Raw genomic sequence first — 22,970 nt, forward strand, 5'->3', positions numbered from 1 at the left:
CTCATGACAATGCCTGAGGGCAAAACAGTGACCCCCCCACTCCCCTTTGCCAGGCGCTAGCGGGATTCGGATTAGAACTCGGGTCTTCACATTCCTGGATGCGTGTCCCCCCTCCCCCCACTCCCTCCCTCCAGCAAAGGCCTGGAAACAGCCCCCAGTTTCCTTTGCTTCAACTTCACTGTGAGACAGTCCTGGCTAAATTCTGACTCTCCTGTTTCCAAAACGAGGGCGATTTTATTTAAACCGTGCAGGGCCTGATGTCTCCATTTATTTGTTTAAACAAAATTAGTATCTGGTCTGACCCAGAGAGAGGGGACGGGGGGGGGGGGGGGGCACATTTAATGTGTTTGAAGGGAAATAAAAGATACCAGGAATGCAGTGAAGTGGGCACCGGTAATGAACTGGCTGCGTGGGGCCACACTGTCAAACAAACACAGGCCTCCTTGTTCGGTGGCCGTCTGACGGGGTGAGTCTGCACTTTCTAGAACTCGGAGGGTGTGGTGGGAGCCAGGTGGGAGGCAGCCTGGGTTCAGGACGGCTTCTGTGCCCAGAGTCCTTTCTGAGCCCAGAGAGCCAGCAAGCAGGGGACACATCCCATCCTGTTTCAGGGAGGCGGGAGGCGGGAGGGAAACACCGCCCAGGAGCTACCTGGCAGGTGCGCCGACCCCGCACCAGCTCAGGAGCCACGGCTGCCTTTGCGGGTCTGCGTGTGTCGAAGCGGGAACATTACGTTCACATGCAGAAGAAAGCTCTCCTGGACGTACACGTTTCGCTGACAGAGAAAACCCACAGCCGGTGAAAGGGCCTGGCTGCTGGGGGCATCGTCCGGGCTGCAAAAAGGGCTGCTCGAAAGGTACTTGACACGAATAGAACAGTGACTCCAAAATGCACCCATATGTCACGTTCTGACGGAAAAACACGCTCTGTGATTAGTTACATGCTTTAGAGAATAAAATGCAATCAATCTACCTGTCCATAAAAAGGCGGATGCCCCCCACTCCCAACTGCTGGGGGAGGGGGTCAGCAGGCCCCTGCCTCCCCAGCCCCAACCTTCCTCCCCCACCCCCTTTATTTGTGAAGACAGGAGGGGGGGGGAATAGAAAAACCCTCTGAAGACACACAGTGTCCCGGCACAATCAGGCCACTAATTGCTGTTAAGCCCAGGCCCTTTTTGTGTTCGGAGGGGACGTCAGTGGGCAGTGGCCACTTGGGCCCTTTCATGCGCTGGGCTAACTCCTGAATAGCAGGGTTTTTTTCTCTTCTTTTCAACATTTGCCGCCGGCCTTTCTTTTCCTTCATCTTCATCTTCACCTTCTCCTTTTCTTCTTGTTCTTTCCTTCTGCTGTTCGGAGGGATAGCGTTTTCCTCCTGGCGCTGTGTGTTAAGTCTCTAAATGAAACTTGACTGCCCCCACGGCCGGCTGGAGAAGCACAAAGGCCCCCGTTCCACTGGCTACAGTAACGCCATTGTGCGGCCTGACAATGCACTAATTGGCGGTGACAATTGTGGGGTTGGGGGGAGGAGGGGGCCGCTCTTTTCCAATCAGCCGGCCACTGAAATAAAAGCGGAGGAGGAGGAGGAGGAGGAGGAGGAGGAGGAGGAGGAGGAGGCCCGGAGGCCCAGGTTCCTGGTGGAGAGAGGGGCGCAGCCCTGGGGTTTGCGTTGGGCTTTCTAAACAAATAATAAAAGTGAAGGAGAAAGTTATTGTTGTGGCAAAAAATATGGAGACTTTGCTGCAAGACAACCTCAGGGTCCCGGGTGGGATGGGTGGGTGAGCCCCCCTCCAGGATGGCTCCGAGGGCAGGGAAATGTCCAATATTCCGTGGTTCTCTAAACCACGGGGAACGTGGGAGAGGCTGGTGAGAAAAGGCTCTGAGGAAAAGGATGGTTGAAGGCCAGCACTGGGATTCGCGAGTCCCCGTTTCAACCACATTTCCGAACGAGGGGGGAGGAACCCAGAGAGGGAGAAGGCTCGTCATTTGTGGTGTGGGGTGCAGTAGACCTCCCGGTCTGGGAGCCGCAGAAGGTGATTCTGACCTTTACAGCGGCCTTATAGGGGGCGTGGGCAGGACGGTGGACATACACCATGGCAGAGAAATAATGCTGGCGGGAGGGGCTCTAGGGGCCACGAGGATGCCCGAGAAACCCTGGAATGTCACCTGGGGCCTGCAGGGAGCTCAGAGCCACCTGGTCCAGCCTGAACTCTCCTTACATGGAATGACCCACCTGCCCAGACCAGCCCCAAACGAGCCCTCTCACCTGGCCAGGTGGCCCAGTGGTTGAGTGTTGACCTATGAACCAGGAGGTCACGGTTTGATTCCCGGTGAAGGGCACATGCCTGAGTTGTGGGCTCGACCCCCAATGTGGGGCCAGCAGGAGGCAGCTGATCAATAGTTCTCATCATTGATGTTTCTTTCTATCTCTCTCTCCTGCCCCTTCCTCTCTGAAATCAATAAAAAAATATATATCTTAAGAAACAACAAAAAAACCCAATGAGCCCTCTCCCAGAAGCCTTCCCTGGCCAGGTGAGAGTGCATGCTCTCTTTCGTCCTCCCCTCTGCACCCTTACAACAGCAGGACCTGACCCTCCTCCCTGGGGACCAGGCCTGGTGGGGGGGGGGGGGGGCGGCTGGTGCTGGTGCAGGGGCGGGGGTGGGGTCTTGTGCACATACTCCAGTGAAATCTCCCAGCAGCTCCATGACCGGACAACTAGCATCATCCCCACAGAGACAGAAAGGGGAGACTGAGGCCTCTTCACGTCTCTAAGAGGTTAAGTAACCTGCCCACAGTCACCCAGCAGGAAAGGAGCGAGACCTGGTGGCTGAAGCAGTGCTGTCCCCGGCTCCCCTCCCTGTTCTCCCATCCAAGTACTAACCAGGCCCGACCCTGCTTAGCTTCCGAGATCAGACGAGATCGGGCGCGTTCAGGGTGGTATGGCCGTAGTCCCTCCCTGTTCTCTTTCTGTGTTTCTGTAGGGGCTGTGTCTTTGCTGTCGCTGCACCCCAGCACCTAGCGGAGTGCTTAGTGTACGGGAGGCCTCTTTCCCAAAATGCTTGCTGACTCAAGGGGGAGGCAGGAGGGCTGAACTACAGGCAGTCCTCTTCTGTGACCCGTAGGCCCCCCGACGTCAGCCTGCCCCTGAGTTCCTGGGGTGGGGAGGGAGGAGGTGTTAGAACACAGACCCCTGAGCCCCTCTGGGGTCTAGGTGGGACCTGAGAGTGTGCCCTTCTAACACCTTCCCAACAACTGCCGCTGCTCCGGGACCACAGTTTGAGAACTGCTATTCACAGTGCGGCAGGGAATTCCATTCCTTCCATGATCCTCTGTCTCTTCATGGCCAGAGACCAGAAGTTTTATTAAGGAGAAATTAAAGTTGAAAGTTTTGACCATAATGAGAGATAATCTTAGGCTCCTGCCTGCATTAAATTACAATCTTAATCAAACAGTCATTAATATCTGATTAAAAAAGGGTGATCAGCAATGTGCCCAGCTAACCACACTGCACTCAACAGCATTTCCTAGACAATATCTCAACAGCCTTTTATATGGGAGGATTCTTAGGGAGAGCCCTTCTATCTCACAGAATCTTGGGCTTTTAAATTTTATTTAAAGAATAACTTAGACTTTAAAGTGAAATAGTCCTCCCACAAAAGAACTGAATCAAGAATTCTAAAGTCTTGCCCGACTGGTGTGGCTCAGTGGTTAAGCATCGACCTATGAACCAGGAGGCCACGGTTCAATTCCCAGTCAGGGCACATGCCTGGGCTGCAGGCTCCATCCCCAGTGGGGGTGTGCAGGAGGCAGCCAATCAATGATTCTCTCTCATCATTGATGTTTCTCTCTCTCTCTCTTCCTTTCTGAAATCAATTATCTATCTATCTATCTATCTATGTCTATATACAAAGAATTCTAAAATCTTTGGGGAGGGCATCTTGGGGGATGGGTGAGGAATGGAGGGATCTGCCCGCAAGGATGAGGGTGCTGGCTCAGGAACTTGGACCCCCAGGAAGCAGATGGGACCTCAGTACCCTGGGGGGCAACTGCTGTGTCTGCAAATAAATGGTTCTCTCCACTCAGATCCGCAGGAACCAGTTGTTTCTGGAGCAGGTTGTCTCAGTAGTCAGGCATTCAGCACCCTTTGCTAGGCGGCGGTGGGGATGTGGCAAGCTCCTGCAGAAGTACCTCTCCCAGCGGTGGCACTGCTTTCTGAATACAGCGGCCAGAACGGGCCCGGCAGGGCTCATGCGTGTATGCTCACGCGCCTGTCTGCTGGGAGCCTAGGTCAGGATGACGTTGCAAATGCAGGGTGACCGGAGAAACTGCAGTGAGACGTTGCATGGGAAAGACATTGTGTCAGAAAGCAGCTCTTACTGGAGAGGAGCCATTTGCTGCCTCCTTCATAGCATTTGAGCAATAAAAGAACAGGGCTCAGGGGAGTTTCCAGGGAGCAGGAACTAACAGACAACTCTTCAGACGCTGCAATCAATGTGTGTGCTTCCCTCAAGATTAAAATTCTTGCTGGCCCAGCTCCGGCTGTGGGTCCAAAAAGAAAGGGGACTTTGATTGACAGCCCACCAGGTCCCCCTGGAATCGGGGGCACTGTCCTCTGAAGGAAAAGTGGACACCTGTCTACTAATGACGGGGGGCGGAGGGGAGCTGGAGAGGCACCAATTTATTTACAGTTTATCAAGGCGTGGCACACATATGCTTATATTTATTTTGTAAAAGTCTTACTGTGTGAACAGACATACAAAAAAGATCTTTTTAAGACAATGAGATCATTTTAATTTGGAACTGAGCAGCAGATGATAACAAGGAACGACTGTAACTTTTGTGAGGTGTGTAATGGCATTGTGACTATGGACAAAAAATATACATTTCTTTAGCTGCATACCGAAGCACGCGGGCATCAATGGCATTTGCTTTGTGACATTTCTGCAAACTAAGAAACTGAAAAACTAGAGGAGGTGAAACGAACCAGGCAAAATCTAGTCATCCTCATTGCAAACGCCCCGGGTGGGCTGTATGAGCTGACTATTGGGGTGCTGGGGGCAGGTCTGGGGCGATTTGGGCAGGGCCGATGTCGGACCACATGTCCACACGTGTTCACTACACGCATCGGCACTTGGCAAGCTCTACCGGCCGGTGCCTGCCCTCCCTTCCCCTTGAACATGCAGGAGTGGGTGCTCCTTCCAGACACAGGCGTCAGGCGTCTCCGCTGGGCCCGGGCTGCGGGGGCTGCTTCCTCGGGTGCCTCCCTCCTGGGTGGCAGCGAGAAAACCCTTTGGGGAGGTTGACCCAGTTTAGAATTCCAATTCACTTCCCCACCTGTGCAATTGGAATTTATTTCCTCTGCCAAAGGCTTGAATCTCGGAGCAAAATGCCTCTGCTGGGCTTGTGCGCGCGAGCGGCGGTCCTCACGGAGAAAGCATCTGGTCTGTTTTCCCGATGGCGTGTACCTTGCGGCGTCCTCGCAACCTGACATTATTAAGAGGGTGTCATCACGATACAGCATGGGAGGAAGGCAATTTGGATGTCCTCGGGCCCCAAATTAATATGTGCTTTGTATAGTCTTGTAATTTGGAAGGCAATTTTCCATAACACAGTGAGAGATGTTCCTTTATACGTCTGAGATAATTTAGCTCAATGTTCATTTGAAAAAATTACGGTGCTAATAGCAGCTTTTCAGCTGCAGAACAACAGACGGCCCTGGGAGCACATGGGCGTCCCTGAGAGTGGTTCTGGACCGGTCTGTCTGGGAGCGTGGGGACAAAAGCTGGAGGAATTTTCCCCGGCCCACGGTTCACCGGGGGTGTATGGCAGCATCTGAAACAGTGTATGAACCCGTGAACTCTAGCTGATTTGCTTAAAATCAAAAGCCCTTAATGGAGGGGTGAGAAATAAAGGCGGAGGAGTCATGGATTTCCCTATCGTCCAGGTAAACTGGAAGTCAGTGCACATAAATCAGAATTTCTGTGTGCTCAGCCTGGGAACCGCGTGTTCTCCTGCTGGACTTCCCTGCTCCGGCTGTGAAGAAATGGGTGCAAACGGGGGAAGGAACGAGGTCTTGCTGCTGGGTGTGTTTGCCTCGGGCTTCCTGGGTGTGACGCACCCAGTCCTTCTTCTCCTGGGGGAGGAGTCGTCCCCAATGAGAATTCAATGTAATAATAAAAATATGTGGAAAACTATTTTCTTTTCCTAATCAGGAATGTAGTTTCTAATGATGCTGCTTTAGAACAAGTTCAGGTGAGACCCTGGTAGACCCAAGGTCACCTCTAGTGTCTTCCTGTCCCTTGGCACTGCCAGCTTCCTGCAGTGATCTCATTTATTTATTTATTTATTTATTCACTCATTCATTCATTCATTCAAAATAAATGCTTTGCTGCTGTGGGTGTTTCCCATGTGGTGGGCATGGTGAGCATGTAGATCACATCATTTCTAAGACTCTGAACCGTTTGGAAAAGTGTCCCATCAGTGAGGAATATTGTCATCCTTATAGTATTGATGCCATTCCCCTGTAACCGGCAGTTGAGGTTGAAAATTATCAGTTCGGTAGGTGCCTGGGTTTGGAATGACTCTGGTTCACTGTAAAATCATTCTTCTGCGGAACCAAGGTAAATCTGGACACAGCTCAAGATTTCCTGAAGTTTCCAGGCCTTTCTGGGCAAGAAGCACCTAGTGATTTTCCATTCCTCCAGAGGGATGAGGTTCACGTTCGTGGGTTGGGACTCTCCTAGGCCTGCATTTGAGGACAATTGCAGCCTAACCAGGAAGCATGGGAAAATGAAAGGGAGAGCACAGACTCCCGCCGTAGGCCAGCTCAGTCACCTGTGGCCGTGACCTGGCCACGTCTGTTTACCAGGCTGTCTGGCGATGGTATATGCTGCCTAAATGGAAACTAACCACACCCTGGAAGAATATAAAAAGGATATAAAGGTGAGGTTTTATGGAAATGATTGCAGTCCGTGAGCAGCAAGTTCCAAAGTCCTGTTCTGCTAGGAGGACAGGAAGGGGACAACCAGGGCCACCCTCCCTCCACACCCCTTGACGTCCTTCCCTCTGTGGGCCCCAGGGTGCCAAGCGAATGTCCATTTCCGGGCACCTGGCTGCATTTAGCCTGGTGGTCCTTAGCTGTCAGAACACATGGGCATCACTCAGGGAGTTTTAAGAAGTATAAACACTCGGGCCCCATCCAGAGAGATGCGGATTCAGTGGTCTGGGATGGGTTCCTGACGTTGTGCGTTTTTTCTTGTGTTTCTAACGTGGGAACCACTGATTCAATCCACCACCTTGAGCCACTGTGGAAAGGACAGGTGGGGTGGGGCAGTGGAGGGAGATGGACATCCCATCTCCGGAGGGTGGGAGAGACCGGGGTGTTTCTTTCCACCCCCGGCAAACGCCTTTGCATGTCTCCTCTGTGCGAATGCCCACACTTGCTTGAGTGACCCAGCCACTCCTTCCCGCAACTGGGGCAAAGCAAACTCGCCCTGCAAACCAGATGAGTCGGGGCTCTGACTACGTCGGGTGTCTAGCTCGCTTCAGTGAAACATTAACTCGCTTCTCTTTATCGTGGGTCGTGTCGGGTTTCCTGTGAGGATGAAGTCCAGGTGCTCCTTGGACAGCCTGGGTGTGAGCCCCAGTCGGTTTCCGGCGGGTGGAGGTGGGGCGGCCGGGCAGGAACGTGTCTAGGTGTGTCTCGGGGAGGGAGGCGCAGGGCCCACCTGTGGTGAATGGTTAACCAGCAGCACCTTTTCTAGTCTCGCCCATGTCTTTCTTTGAGAAAGCGAGTTTAAGTGGTGCTTTTGCAGGGTTCCTTGCAGCTCTTGCACCCATGGCCTTTCTGGTAGAGGGTGAGGGCCAGTCCAGGCAAGGTAGGGCGGAGCTTTCTAATCACTCCTCGCCTGCCGGAGGGCTGCTCTCGCACATACACACCTCCCCTTTACTTCTCACTCTTTGCTCCCCAAATCGGGTCTGCGGACTGCTCTTGCCGAGTGGCTCCTGCCCGGCACTTGTCCGTCTGACTTGGAGAGTGCAGAGGCGAGAGGAAACCAGGGCAAGAAAGTCTGGGCACACGGAGCTCTGGCGGAAGGACACTTCATGCCTGAGCTTTGGCAGGTTTGATTCGGAAAATAAGGCCAATAGCACAGTATCTGCATTTAAAAAACGTTATGCTATGGCTTTCATAAACATAGGAAGGGCTGGTGAGAATGTGACAGATGGAGGAATTTAGAAAAGACCAGTCTCTCTGTAAGAGTAATATTAAGAGACATTTTAAAGTCCCAGTAGCTCACTCTCAATGAAGCTCAAATCTTTTTTTTTTTTTTACATATATTTTATTGATTTTTTACAGAGAGGAAGGGAGAGGGATAGAGAGTCAGAAACATCGATGAGAGAGAAACATTGATCAGCTGCCTCCTGCATACCCCCTACTGGGGATGTGCCCGCAACCAAGGTACATGCCCGACCGGAATCGAACCTGGGACCTTTCAGTGCACAGGCCGACGCTCTATCCACTGAGCCAAACCGGTTATGGCTGAAGCTCAAATCTTGACTCTGAATGAACACCCTGGGCTTATCCTGGGCTTCCACACCCGCCCCCCCCCTTACAGCTCCCCCTAAAACACTAATTTAATGAAGTTGTTATGAGACGAGAAAGTACTTTCTGCATTGTTTATTGAGGGCGAGATAACTTTATACATTGGGAACTGGTGCACTTAAATTATATAACAGATAGCCATGAAAACGAGTGGTTTGGTCAACAGTACAACTTCATTTCATATTATTACAGTTACGGATATTTAAAAAATGATGTAAACAAAAGTATGGATAAGCGATGCCAAAACAAAAGGCCATGAAATCCAGAAAACAGAAACAACGCCTGCGTAAGTTAGCACATCAGCTGTTACACATCGCTCAACACAGAGTGATAGAATAGCCCAACCCCAAAATTATCGTCAGTTCTGTGGTGCCCGAGCAGAACTGAGGGGCAATGACAGTTCTGACCCAGGAGCGAGAGAGCCAGCGTGCAGGCCCTCCCCCCGCCGTGCTCAGCATCTTCCTCTGCAGCTCTGCGTGTCCCTTCTCACCCTCCCTGCAAGACAGGTTTCCTCTCATACATTTTCTGCAGCAGGCCACTGGCTATCCACAATAGGATTCTGATAGATGACCAAAAGCAGAACCTAGGCCTCCAGCAGGGAAAGCCCAATGTAACAATAGCTCAGTGGCCTGCCTGACCCACACAGATACATTTTTATCACCAATTCCCCGAGAGCCTTCCCACTTCTCACTGGAAAGCGGGTGGCAAAATAACCAACCTTTATATAAAGAAAAAAAAAAATCCTCATGTTTATGTAACTTCTCAACCTGAAAAAGGCCAAGTTCACTGACTTCCCAGATTCAGATCTGGATAACTGGTTTGATTTCTCTTCCCATTGGCCTCGGTGACATCGTGACATTCCCCTGAGTTTCGTTAATGAGAGCAAGCAAGCAAGCAAACAGAATGATTTAAGAAGCAGCATCAAATAACGTTAAAACATTATGTGGTTTGTATCTCCTGTGTTTCCTGGTCGAGTGGAGCTAAGAAGCCAACGTGTCCGCCATTCTGCTTTGACAGTGTGTTTCTCACAGGAATCCTTTTCACTCGGGAGCGTAAGGCACCAGGTTAACGAAGGTGAAAGGTCAGACGTGTGATGGCGGGTGCAGGCTCTGAGGGATCTGTGTGAAGAGCAGCCAGCAGGGCAGGAGCAACGGGATCCATGTGCAGGCAGAGGGCCCTGCCGGCTTCACGGGGTCAGATGGGCTAGAAGCACTGGGCGTTTGGTCCTATAAGGCACTCCTACGGGGAAGGGATGGGGTGGCAGGAGTGGAGGAGCCACGGGCCCAGCTGGGCACTAGCTGGGGTACTAGCCATGAGACGGAATCTAGGCTGGGGCTCAGGATTGGGGGCAGGAGGAGCAGGGCAGGGAGGGCGGCTGATCTGCAGCTCTATGGCTGGCAGGAAGGCCGCTGCTCTGGGCTGAGCTGCTGTGGGCACCTGACCTACCTGCAGCTACTGGCTTCCCTCCCGGTCTAACGAGTCGGCTCCTTCCTTCCTTCCTTCCTTCCTTCTTTCCTTCCTTCCTTCCTTCCTTCCATCCTTTCAATACATTTTTATTGATTTCAGACAGGGAGAGGGAGAGAGAGAGAGAAACATCAATGATGAGAGAGAATCATTGATCAGCTGCCTCCTGCACGCCCCCTACTGGGGATCGAGCCTGCAACCCCAGCATGTGCCCGTGACCGAAATTGAACCCAGGACCCTTCAGTCCGCAGGCCGATGCTCTATCCACTGAGCCAAACCAGCCAGGGTGAGACAGCTCTTTCCAAAGGGAGGAACCAAAGCGAAACGGCGGGTGTCGCCTCGTTTGAGCTTAGCGGGAGTTTAGCAATGCCTCCTACCACACCCAGGCCACTTCATCGGGCAGGTGCCACGGATCGTGGTCTCTTGGGACCCATTTTAAATAAAACCCCTGACAGCAACTACAGGGGTGCTGAGGGGTGGGGTATTTCACACATTTCTTTTGACGTTTGCCTAGAGTTTAACAGTGACTTGGATTTTACCTGCCAAGGTAAAATCTCACTAACACACACGAAACCCCTCAAGTTAGAGATAGTTGAATACGATGAAATTAGAATTACCGATAAGAAGGCTGCCGGGCGCAGGGCTAACTGTCCGTATACCGTCCCACACGAGAGCAATCAACAGTTGTCTGTTCTGATGAACTGCGTTGGGCTTGTTCACCCATCACTGGGTTCAGTCCCGAGCAGTTAGTTCCGCTTGACTGGGGTGAGGGGCACCGTCCGAGGGGCACAGGGGAAGCTCCTAACGCCCGGCTTGAGCAAGTGCCACGGGGAGGAGAAGAGTCCGAACTTCTCACGACGCGATCCACGCCACGGAGGGCGGTGTTCGCTTCTGTCAGCCAGGCCCCCAAACCTCTACTTTTTCACATTATCTTAGAGTAAGAAAAGTAGTGAGACAGAAGACTCCAGAAAAAAAGGGGGAAACGGCATGCATCTCTCTTTACTGGGAGGAGGAAAAGTATAAAATAAAGGAGCCTTTGTGCTGACTCCAGGCAGTATTCGAGCAGGAGCAGAAGGGTTACTTCATCATCCGGCTACTCCCGTGAAGTGGGCAGCTCAGGGCCATGAGTCATTCGGCCCGACACCAACAGCAGCAGCAGCAGCTTTCGCTAAATCGGGGCAGAAGGTACCTGGGCTTCCTCGGGGAGCGCCCTTTGCAGAGGTCCGCGTGGCATCGCGCGGTTCCCACCCTGACAGTGAGCAGTTCACACGGGGCCTTTCCGGCCAGGGGGTCGAGAACAAACCCAGGGGTTTGGGAGCCACGCCTTTCCCAGGAGGCCCGGGAAGACCCTCTCTGGTGACAATGTTCAGTGTGTACATACGGAGACAAGAACAGAGGCTGGTCCCCGTCCCAGGGACTCCACCAGCTTCGCAGAGGCCGCTTGCAACAGCCAGTGATGCCAAGGCCTCGGTCCGCACGCAGCGGGAGGAGACCCGGGCGCACGCAGCCCCTCTGCCGGAGGCTGGCGGGCACCACCGAGCTGGTTGGGAGCCACAGGTCCCCGGTGCCAGCACCATGCCTTTCCGGGGAGGCCTGGTCTAGAACAATCAAAGGGGGTTACCTCCTCAGCTAATCAAATAGGACAGCTCCCGGGAAGACTAGCCGTCAGCGCCGCAGACATGAAAAGGGCTGTGACACGGTCCCCCGAAAGGCAGCGAAGCGCGGGGAGACGCGTGTTTACGTGGTTTTCATACAAAGAGGCTTTGAAATGTGGGGAGAGGCGGCCCTGGAAAGAACACGCGTCGCATTCCAGTTGCCTGCTCCTTAAGTGCCGTGTGGCCGGCCTGCAGCCGTGCAGCGAGGGCTATTTTAGGAGCTGGCTCCTGTGCTGCAGGGGTAGGTGCCAGCGTTCACCAGGGTTGGACGGTCTCACACTTGGTTTCTGGCGCTGGGAGGAGGGAGTTCCTCAAGCCCTAGGGCAGGGAGGGGCCTTTCCAGTGAAAAGAGGCTCCGAGTGGGCCGCCAGCTCCGGGAGACGCACTGCCATCTTCTCGTGGGCTTGGTGTGCGGGGGAGTTCACGGGGAAGAAAAGGCGGGCATCGGCGTGGCGTGCGAGGTGGGGGTCACAGCTCTGCTTTTGTTGTGACAGTTTCTAAGCCTGGAACAATCCCTCGCCGTCCACCCAGAGACTGTGAGAGCTGGAAACAGTAGGGGCGTTCACGTGCATGAAGGCGTTCTGGGCTGAAAGAGCAATTTCGAATTTTGGGGGCAGACCCAGCGCCCAAGCCGGCTCCGCGCTGGCCTGGCAGGTGTGGTGGTGGCTGCGAGCATCAAGCATCGTGCAGGCCCGCGCGGGCACCGGCCAGGCTGTCAGAAACGCACCTCGAGGAGAGAAAACAGAAGCGCCTGGGAGGCGGTGCCAGTTCTGGGTGGCGATAGCCCATCTATTTTTTTCCCTTTTGAAAATAAGCAGAAAACGATGTGAGCGGAAAGCTCCCCAGTTCACAGGGGCTGCGGACGTTGAGCAGGGCCCTCCGAGCTGGCCCTGCAGCAACAAAGGCCTTTAGAACAGGGACCCAGGGTTTTACCCCGACTGGCGCCTGGCGGCAGGTCTGACCCTGGGTGCCGGGAGGTGGGACAGGAAGTTCTGTGCGCGGGGCAAACACGCGAGGAGGGAGGAGAGGCCCTCGCTCAGGTCGGCAAGCGCAGTGTGTGTGTGGGGGGGGGGGGGTCGCCCCGCTGACAGCTGGAGTCGCAGATGCATTAATTACAGCCGAGGCAGAAGGAGCTGGGGGGGGGGGGGGGGGGCGGGGACGGGCGAGGGTGAGGGAAAAGGCACTTTGCCATGGAGCACATCTGCATTGTAATAAGCAGGACCATAATTCTCTCGTGAAAGATCCTGGTCTGCTATCTTCTTTGAGCTAAAAAATATAAACTCTATCTCACCAAGGGGAGGAGGAAAGAGGAGACGATCGGGTTTGTTTGCCTGTTTGCCAAGCGCTTGCTGAGATTCCCCACCCTTTCCCTCTCTCTGTAGCTGCAGTGGGGGGAGCCAACCTGCTTTCCAAGAGTAAAAGGCACCGCGAGGCGTCTGGTGAAGGGGGCCCCCTGCCTCTTTAACAAGTCTCAGGCCTTGGATACAGCTACTGTGTGATCAGAAAGCAAACGCGCGCGGCGCTGAGCTGTCAGGGGAAATGTGTGGTCCGGGCTGAGGGAGCTGGCACGGGTCGGGAGGCGGAATGCTGACAGCTGACAGTCTGCACCAAAGTCGGTGGGAAACATCGCGTTCTTCAATGGGCAGAGGGGTCCTGGGCCGGGGCCTGGGGGGAGCAAGGCGATGATGTTAAATGTACCTCGTTTCGATGTGAGCGTGTTTTCCTGTCCTGGGAAGAGGTGAGGACGGAGGGGAGCCACAGTTTCCGGCACAGCGCTCCCTACGTGGGCGCTGCAGTGGGAGGACTCTCCCTGCCAGGCGGCCAAGCGGTGTTATATTCCTTCTTCCTATCGTTTTATTTTAGCACTTTTTGTTTTACTTTAAAATGGCAATTATATACGTATATATGTATGTATTTAAATGATATTAGATTGAACTCGTTAATTATATTTCTAAGTTTGGTATTTTCTTAATAGTCTAAGGTTGGTATTTTGAAGTTCCAGGTTCCTGTGATTTTTTTTTTTAAGATTAAGAAAAGATGAAAGTAGAAGTGGTTAACTTGACAAAGGTCAAAACGAAAGTGCAATGAAGAACAATGAGAAACAAAGCATTTACAACGAACAGGTGGGAGTCGCCTGCACAGGATTCTGTGGAAAGAAACTGCAGACTGTCTGTTGGAATGCACGCACTCGATATCTACCAGTCTACACACCGATGTACTAACAACCCTCGGACATTTCCCCAGCCCAGCTCCATTAACATGTCACACGTGTCACCCGAGCCCCGGAGAGATGCTCACGGGAGAGCCGCGGGGACACTGGGACTGTGGCCGCTGCGTCACTAGGCGAGGCGGGTTCGTACCAGCAAACAGAGCAACCACGGCAGTAACTGGCCGCCGAGGTCTCTTCTTTATCAAGAAAAACACTTTTCTGACATGGACTTCAAAACCAGGATTAGCTCTCCCGATAACTTAGGGGTGCAGATTTTCTTTCAGGGGGAGCTTGCACCCCTGATTTCCAAGCCTTGTGGCTCAGCATAGGGGACCCCCACCTCTGGGGAAGAGCCGAGGCGAGATGCCGGGTCCTGGAGGGATCCCAAGTCACTCCTGGGTTTAGGAGCCTTTCTTGGGAAACAGGTGGTGATGGTGCCTGCCTCAGTTACCTCATGGGCTCTGAAGGCTAAAAATAAATAACACAAAAGTAGCCCAAGCCTGCTGTTCTGTGTAAGAATACTTCCTTCCTGGCCCGTGGCCCTGACAGCCAAAAGAACAAGCAAAACAAACAAAAAAGAAAACAGTCCCGAGCGTAAAGCATGTGTGTAAACCACGTTTTGCCTGGGAGCGAGCAGCTGAGGTTCATGGCTGAGTGTAAGTGGCTGTTGGTAGTTGGTGGAGCCACAGAGGCTCCATGGACCTTTTGGACATGGGTGTACACAGAACGTCCCTACAGGTGTGTGTGCGAGTGTAGATGTGTAAATATGTATCTATGTCCAGCTGAAGACGAGACGCACTCTTCTTCGAAAGGGGCCTGCCTGGCCACCAGGAAGCCTCGGGGCCAGTGGGTCACTGAGAGGTCACCCTGACCTCGGGCCCCGCCCGGTCAGGTGTTGGGGTAGGACAGCTCGAACATGCTGCAAGCCTCCTCCAGGCTCTCGTCCACGTTCAGCCTCCGCCAGAAGGACTTCTGCTTCTTCTGCAGCTCCCGGCGGACACACCTCGGGCAGGGCACAGACTTCTCTTTGCACTCGGAATGGAACACGGCGCCACAGCTGCCACACCTGCAAAAGCCAACCAGGGACAGGATGAGCGAGGCAGCAATGAGCACGACACACACGCCGGCGACCCCGGGGCCTGCGCACCGCTTGGGACACAGGATTGGCTTCCAGACAGCCCTGCCGCTGGGAAGAGGAATGACTCATGCAAACGAGCGCCTCCGTTTTCCAAATGTTCCAGGTCGAACTGCACTGGAAAACGTGTATGTGTGTGTGTGCGCGCGTGTGTGTGTGTGTGTGTGTGTGTGAGATTAGAACTAGCTGGGAAGACGCCTGGGGCTTCCCTGGAATGGAGCCTGCAGGCAGCTGACTGTGACCCCCGGGACCACGCACTGAGCTCTGGAAGCTCCGTGTCAGTTTCCTCTCCACCTGGAGCGGAGGGTGTTAGTAACTCTCGGGCGGAGTGACGGAAAGCGAGAGCGAGAGGGAAGGGCCTCCGCGAGGGAAAGCACTCCCAGCACCGTGACAGCCCCAGGTACCGCTAGGAAAGCACAGTCCCCTCCAGGCACCGTGAGCTGAGCGGTTCCCCACGGACCCCACCTTTACTTGACGGTCTCGGGAGGTGAAACTGAAAGGAGTTTTAGGGATAAAATAGGCAGGTTTAGTGGGTTACCCCCTTGGAACCCCCTCCCTACGTGCGAGTCTGTATTTGCTTCCAATGAATTTCCACCCTTTTCATCTACCGCCTCTTGTCTGTGGCTTCATTCTTCCAATCTACCTGGACAAGGACCCGGGAAAGAAATCACCGTCGCATCCTGCTCAGGAAAACACCCTGATTCAAAAAGACACATTTTCATTTTTGAATGCTGTCTTGTGGTCTGTTGTTGTTCTTAGTTTTGTTTTTTTTTAAATTAGGACCCCCCCCCCCCCCCCATTTAAGTCTACCTTTATAAAGCAAGTGGGAACAGTAAGGCATGAGAGAGCGAGGAAGAGAACACAGTCTCGAGCAGCACACAGATCCTCTGATTTGTGAGGAGATATTCCAGGTGAATGGGTGCCTGTCTGCTGCTTGGCTCGGTGCTGGAAGCCTGAGCAGGAGTCTACACGGCTGTTTTTTACTGCAAAGTCTTAATAATGAGGAGCCAATGGGCACCGCGACCGCTGGCTCAGTGGGGGGCTTGCCCATGTGCATTAATTTCTCATCCCCCCCACACGAGCGACAGGCGACTATGACCTTGCCCCTGGAGCCCAGGAATTGGGCCACATGACTGTGTTCAACCAGCAACACCAGGGAGAGGACGGCCTGGGCCTGGTACAAAGCCGCTGCGGCTACAAGGGAACCAGCCCTCAGGGCTCAGCCTTGGGCTTCTTTTGCTTTTCCCATAATAGCCTGAGTTTTGTTCCTGGGCTCCAGATGGTCTTTTTAAAAAAAATTACTGATGAGAGAGAGGAAGGGAGACGGAGGAGGGAAAGAGAGAGAGAGAGAGAGAGAGAGAGAGAGAGAGAGAGAGAAACATCAGTTGGATGCCTCCCACACATGCCTCATCCGGGATGGAACCTGCGACCTTGGTTGGGGTTGATGCTCCAACTGGACACATGGCCAGGACCAGATGGTCTTTCAAGCGCCTTCCCTCGCCTGCACCAACTTACCCCTGGCACCAACTAGGAGTCAGAATGTTTTGTCAAAGGAGGACCTTCCTAGCATCGCCTGTACCCAGGAAGGAAGGCAGCAAGTTGGAAGGAGAGACACTGGGAAGGGTCAGCGTCAGCGATGGAGAGAAGCTCCATGGCCCGCGGTCTCTGCCCAGCCCCGCTCTCTGGCCCAGCAAGCCTTGTGGCCAGGAGAGCAAGCAGTGGGTGAGATGGCTGACCCCAATCCCACCGTGAAAGCACTGAACTGTGCCGGCCCCAGCCCCCCAATTCCCATGTTGGAGCCCTAACACTCAATGTCACTATAAGGAGAGGGGGCCATTGGGAAGTAATTAAGGTTAAACACATCGTAAGGGTGGGCCCTGCTCTGACAGGATTAGTGCCCTACAGGGAGGGACCACAGGACACGGAGGAAAGGCCTGCAACCCTGCAACCCGGCAGCCTCCACCAGCCAGGAAGAGGGCTCTACCGGACCCAGGCCCTGCTGGACCAGGCCCGGGCCCTAGGCCCAGAACTGAGAGAAGGGAACACCGTGGGGCTGTGTCTGACAGCCTGGGCAGACGAAGACATGGCCTTGAGCAAGTTACTCACATCTCAGAGCTTCGTCAGAGCTTAGGCAGCTAGGCAGCGTTCGCATGACCTTAGGCCTCATAGAGGTGCTGGGGGGCTCAGGTGAGGTAATGAAGAAAGCATGTAGCACAGTCCCTGGCATGTGGTAAGTGCTTCCCGCGAGTGACCTGAGCCGGGGACTCACTTCCTTGGTGCTGGGCTTCCTCATTTGTAAAAGGCTGCTCCCCATGACCTCCTTCCTCCCCACCAGGGTCTGCGAGACCGAAATGGGTGACTGAGAGGAGGGACCTTGGGAGGGCAAGGGCTCTAGGAGCAGGCGAGCGTGACACCAGCTCTCACGGGGACTCCAGGCTTCTCCACACGGCGCTGTCCTGACCCGGGCAGCTGACATCCGGGTCATGCTAGCATCTCTGCCCCAGCCCCTCCCTCCTTGTGGGGGGGTGGGGGGGGTGGCCCAGATCTTCCTGGAGCCTCTCGTCTGGGCTGGCTCCTCCCAGTGGCAGTGGCTTTGTCCCCACTGGGTCAGACCTCTGTGGAAGCCCCTGTCAGTGAAGTGACACTAATGGCAGCTTTATCAAATAAATGTCCTCCTTCCTGCCCCTTGCCCTGCGGGGTCAGCCAGCGACTTATACACAGAGGGATGTTGCCCAGGGCAGTGATTGATAAGGAGGGAACCGCTGGGTTCCTTCAGTGCCACCCCTTATCTCTGCTGACACCAGTCCCCCCACCCCACCCCACCCCACCCCACCCCGTGGTAGAGGCTGAGTCTTATCAAATGTTTGTGGTGCAGCAAACACCCACGGGTGATGGAGGGACCGGTGCACCTGCTCTTTCTAGCCAAAGGTCAGTAACTGAAAAAAAAAAAGTGAGATAAAAAAATTAATGATTTCAAAATGGAACCAAGTCCTATTTTCTAACAATTTGTAACCCAGCAGGCGTCTTTTGAACTGTATAATGGCTGGACTGATCAATGACCTTCCTAAATTCCGAGACTCTATTGTTAATTCCCCCCTAATTTTTCCTTTAAAGGGAAAGAATAGGGGCAGGAACAGGAAGAAGGAAGAGAAACTGTTCCTCTTATATCATTTTTATGGAGCACGGAGATAAAAATGTAATGCACAGGAAAAATAAAGTATTTGCATTAAAAATGCAACCAAGCCCTAGCAGGTTTGGCTTACTGGATGGAGCGTTGGCCTGGGGACTGAAGGGTCCCGGGTTCGATTCCGGTCAAGGGCATGTACCTTGGTTGCAGGCACATCCCCAGTTGGGGGGCGTGCAGGAGGCAGCTGGTCGATGCTAATCTCTCATCGATGTTTCTAACTCTCTATCTCTCTCCCTTCCTCTCTGTAAAAAATCAGTAAAATATATATTTTAAAAAATAAATAAATAAAAATAATGCAATCTATAGGGATGCTCCTCTTTAAGAATAGGACTTTATTTAAAAGGACCTTTCACTTTAAAAAGTCACTGGCTCCTTAGTATTTACTGAATGTCCTTAAAATATGACTTAACCAACGCAACTTTTCAGGAACATGTCTTTTATTTAAGACAAATCCACTAGTGTAATCATCTGTGCAGAAAATTGCCACAGATAATGAAAGGGAAACGTCCCTTTGGAGTCCTGAGGGGTAAATCAAAGGAGGGCCAGCCCCTTCGCGTCGGAGCCATCAGTCCTGCCATTGGCGGTTTCCTTGCTGTCGCGTATGGCTGTACAGCCCGGAGAACAAAGACCCGTGGCCTCCCTCTCCGGTGCCACGGAGAATGCCACTGCAGGGACACGCGGCTGCACAGCCATCCAGCGGTTTTTCCTGAAAGCATCCATGGCTTCATTTCATCCAGGCATCTCCACCTCAGCACGTCTCACATTTTGGGCCGGATAGTTCTTTGTTGTGGGGAGGCTGTCCTGTGCATTGTGGGATGTTTAGCAGCATCGCCGGCTTCTACCCACCGGATGCTAGTACCACCCTTCCTCCATTCCCTCCTTTTGTGACAACCAGCAACGTCTCCAGACACTGACAAACGTGCAAACGTCCCCTGGAGTGGAGGTCATCCCAGCTGAGAACCACTGACCTAATTTATCTGGGGAAGGCATCCCAGCAGAGGTGCCAGGGGCTAAAACAGCCCCCTTTCCCCCCGTTATACTCACACTAATCAATAAAGCCCACATCACTTCCATATATATTCAAATTTATTTTTAAATATGTTTTTATTGATTTCAGAGAGAAAGGTAGAGGGAGAGAGAGAGACAGAAACATCATTGCTGAGAGAGATTCATTGATGGGCTGCCTCCTGCACGCCCCCTACTGGGAATGGAGCCAGCAACTTGGAGATGTGCCCTGATCGGGAATCAAACCATGACCTCCTGGTTCATGGGTCAATGCCCAACCACTGAGCTACACTAGCTGGGCACAAATATATATTTTTAATACATCAACTGATTAAAATAGCTGAAACCCACTAGCATTAACCACCCTGTGGTTTCTAAAAATAATTTAGAATATCTTTTAAGAAGTCGATACCCAGGACATATTCTCTGCGTTGCTCAGGAACCCTAACTTTCTCTCAGCTCACTCTGATTTTTATTCCTCCCCAAGCCATCTTGGTGGCTGGCCCTGGGTCGCCCAACCCTTTGGGCGGTTTCTCTGCGGCACCCTTTGCGTCTTCAGGCTTGTCTGGGCCATCTAGTGAGTCAAAACCAAAAAGCTCTGTATCTGCTCCATAAAATAAATTGCTTTTATGCACCCAGAGCAGCTAGGCTTCAGCAGCCACTGTAGAGAAGGGGAGGCCAGTATATAGCAAAGCCACTGACTACAGCGGGAGAGCTTGGCTACCGTGAGGAGCCCAGAGTTCCTGGCCCAGGTTGGCCTAGCACCGTGGTCGGCAAACTGCAGCTCGTGAGCCACATGCGGCTCTTTGGCCCCTTGAGTGTGGCTCTTCCTAAGCCTTAGGAGTACCCTAATTAAGTTAATAACAATGTACCTACCTATATAGGTTAAGTTTAAAAAATTTGGCTCTCAAAAGAAATTTCAATCGTTGTACTGTTGATATTTGGCTCTGTTAACTAATGAGTTTGCCGACCACTGGCCTAGCATCACTGCAGTCTTGGGTAACTGACTTGATCTCTGCACCTTGCTCTCCACAAAAACAAAGGAGAAGGCTTGATGAGAGAGTATCCAAGGTTCTTTCAACTTGTAGATTTTTGCAGGAGGGAGCAGGGCTACTCCGGGTTTTGTCCTCCTCTTTCCCAAATGTCCTGGCCCCACTGCGCCTGTGGATGACAGAGGGGCATGGAGCCCTGCTGGCCTCTCGGGGAAAGACCCAGCTGGCAAGCTGGGACTGGAGGCGACGAGCCTTCATGTGAAAAGCACTACTTTATTGTATTTATTTGCACTGACTAAGCAAAAGCCATGAAATAGTTTAGATGAATTAGTACATGCAGTTCTGACTATCAGGAAGTTGGCCCAAAGGAGCTGACGCTGCCCCTATCCCATGAGATTACAATGAAATATTAAGGGTTTCTCTCTAAGCCTCTCCCACCTTCATCACACCAGCTCTCTCCAAGGAGGGGAAAAAAAAGAATTGGGGCTTTTATTTGAGGGTGAGGGGTGGCAGCTGGCTAGAGGCAGCAATCACGTACTGCCGCCTGTGGAAGTAGTTTTGTGTTTGAACCGTTAGGACAGCCGTGTTGAAGTGAACCAGGTGCATGTCCGCACTGGATTCACCATAGGATGTGGGACGAGAAAGGAGCAGGTTGAGTTCGGCCTTGGTCGAAGCTCTGGGAGACAGTGGCATCCATTATCCCTGAGTCCCTGGCAAGCGGGTCCCCTTTCTTGGGCCGGGCGCAAGAGAACATGTCTACAATCTGGGCAACACGAACCTCACTCTGTGTCTTAGTAAAGGCACCTTGGCACGAGACTGTACATGTTATGAACAGTCGTTCACCTAACAATGAGCTTCCTGACTGACCAGCGGCCAGTGAGGGAGGAGTTCATAACCCGGAAATCTAATAGTGAGTTGCCAAGAGATGGGAGAGACACGCTGTTCTCACAGCCATCAAAACCCAGAAGACCCACCTGCCACAAACCCACAGAAGCAGATGTATGCAGGGGAAAGGGTCGCTGCTCAAACCTTATGGCACAGAAGCAAGAATTCCTGCTGCAGACAGTTTCCTGTTCTGGAATGCTGATGATGTGAGAGCAATTAGAGACAGGCACGAGGTGCTGTCTGCGCCCTTCTAGGTTCTAGCTGCTCAGGAGGCCACAGGAGACCGCTACGGGCCCCTGCCCCAGGCTGAGGTCACCGTCCGCTCTGCTCTGTCGACGCTGGGTCCTACTCCTGCTGCATTTTTATTTTTGGCTCCGGCAGTGACCTCAGATACTTCGCTAGGATTCAGATTCAGGCTTGAGTTTGGCTGGATCTCTGACGAGCGAAGGGCAGGCCCGCAGCGCAGGGTAGCGCTGTGGCTGCTTCCCCCGCAGAGCCCACGGCGAGCAGGGCGGGGTGCAGAAGTAGGCCCACCTTATCAGGCATGCGAGTGTGGTTTGGTAGATAGCGCCTATGGAAGGCGCCCCATAGGGCCACTAGCCATTATTGGTTTTTCCAAGAAACCAGGAGGATGATTTAAATCTCTTAGCTAAGGAAGGTAGTTACTGGGGACTGGTTATTTTAATGTTTTGGGTTGGTGTTTTCTTCTGTTATTAGGTAAGTAAATCACATAAGCCAACAACTTATAATTTGCTTGAATAGGAAATCAGCCAATAGCACCTACGCTGTGTGCCTGTGTTAGGTACGTAGGTGGTATATATGTACTTACTTTACATACATGTCTGCTGTTTAGAAGAAAACACAGACATGTTACTAAATATCCTAAGATAAAATGAATTCAATATGATTAAACAAATGATATAATGTAACAGATTCACTTTATTGGGGGGGGGGGTATAGCTGGGTTAAGATAAAGACAGATTAACACACAATAAGAAACTGATTATGACCCAGTTGGCGTGGCTCAGTGGTTGAACGTCGACCTATGAACCAGAAGGTCATGGTTTGATTCCTGGTGAGGGCACATGCCTGGTTGCAGGCTTGATCCCCAGTGTGGGGCGTTCAGAAGGCAGCCAATCAATGATTCTCTCTCATTATTGATGTTTCTGTCTCTATCTCTCTCCCGTCCTCTCTGAAATAGATAAAAATATATATATTTTTTTTAAAAGAAACTGATTTGGTTGGTGCTGATGGTGAGGAGGCCCCAGGTTTCATGCCTCCCCCTGGAGCATCACCTGCAGCCAAGCCTGCGCCAGGATGACCAGAGGCCCCTGACTCCGCCACAGCAGCAGCGGGGTGGGGAAAAGCGCTGTCTGGAAACGTTGGATTCCAGAACTATCGTGGCTCCTTGTAGAGTGGGAAATAGATACACTTGGGCCTGTCACATTTAGGAGTGTTCCTTGTAATTTGTTTTCCTTTTTTGGCTCAGGGTAGGGATATGGGGGCTAAGCAGGTATCCATATGGTTTGACTAGAATTATAAAGAGACTGGAAAAGATCCAGCTCCTTTGGCCAAATGTCTGGCCGATTAAGGCGTTTCTGTGCTAGCTCATAAAGCGACTGCAATAGTTCTGTATGGTAAACGCAAATACAGCATGATCAGGATTAGACATCTAAATTAGGCAGCATCTGTACGGCCCTTTGCCCCTGTTTTTACATAAATTATCCTTACATTAGCTCTCTGAGCTAGGTACTATTTGTTTTCCTGTTTTTAATAAGTCGGCCAGTAAATAGATAAAATGAAGTGAAAAAATAAAACAACTGGTGGCTAATCTGGCCCCAG

General features: G+C 52.5%; 1 protein-coding gene across 4 annotated transcripts in view; it reads right to left on the minus strand.

The window, feature by feature from the left end:
* Positions 1-8,656: 8,656 nt before the first annotated feature.
* The window catches only part of PLEKHM3 (pleckstrin homology domain containing M3), a 171,241-nt gene continuing 156,927 nt past the window's right edge, over positions 8,657-22,970 (minus strand). Inside the window, exons 8-9 of one of the 4 annotated variants that reach the window (XR_011472395.1) lie at positions 10,678-14,990; positions 8,657-10,135 (exon numbers count right to left, since the gene is read on the minus strand). Coding sequence is in view for 1 of the 4 variants with exons in the window: in XM_070421986.1 (XP_070278087.1) it covers positions 14,813-14,990 (178 nt within the window). In the remaining 3 variants the exon portion in view is untranslated. Of the gene's footprint in view, positions 14,991-22,970 lie in introns of all 4 variants that reach the window. The other 3 variants (XR_011472396.1, XR_011472394.1, XM_070421986.1) reach the window with 3 other exon arrangements.

The sequence above is a fragment of the Myotis yumanensis genome, unplaced genomic scaffold (genome assembly GCF_028538775.1).
Source record: "Myotis yumanensis isolate MYYU_CA2020_CCGP unplaced genomic scaffold, mMyoYum1.0.hap1 SCAF_8, whole genome shotgun sequence".
Classification (NCBI taxonomy): Eukaryota; Metazoa; Chordata; class Mammalia; order Chiroptera; family Vespertilionidae; genus Myotis; species Myotis yumanensis.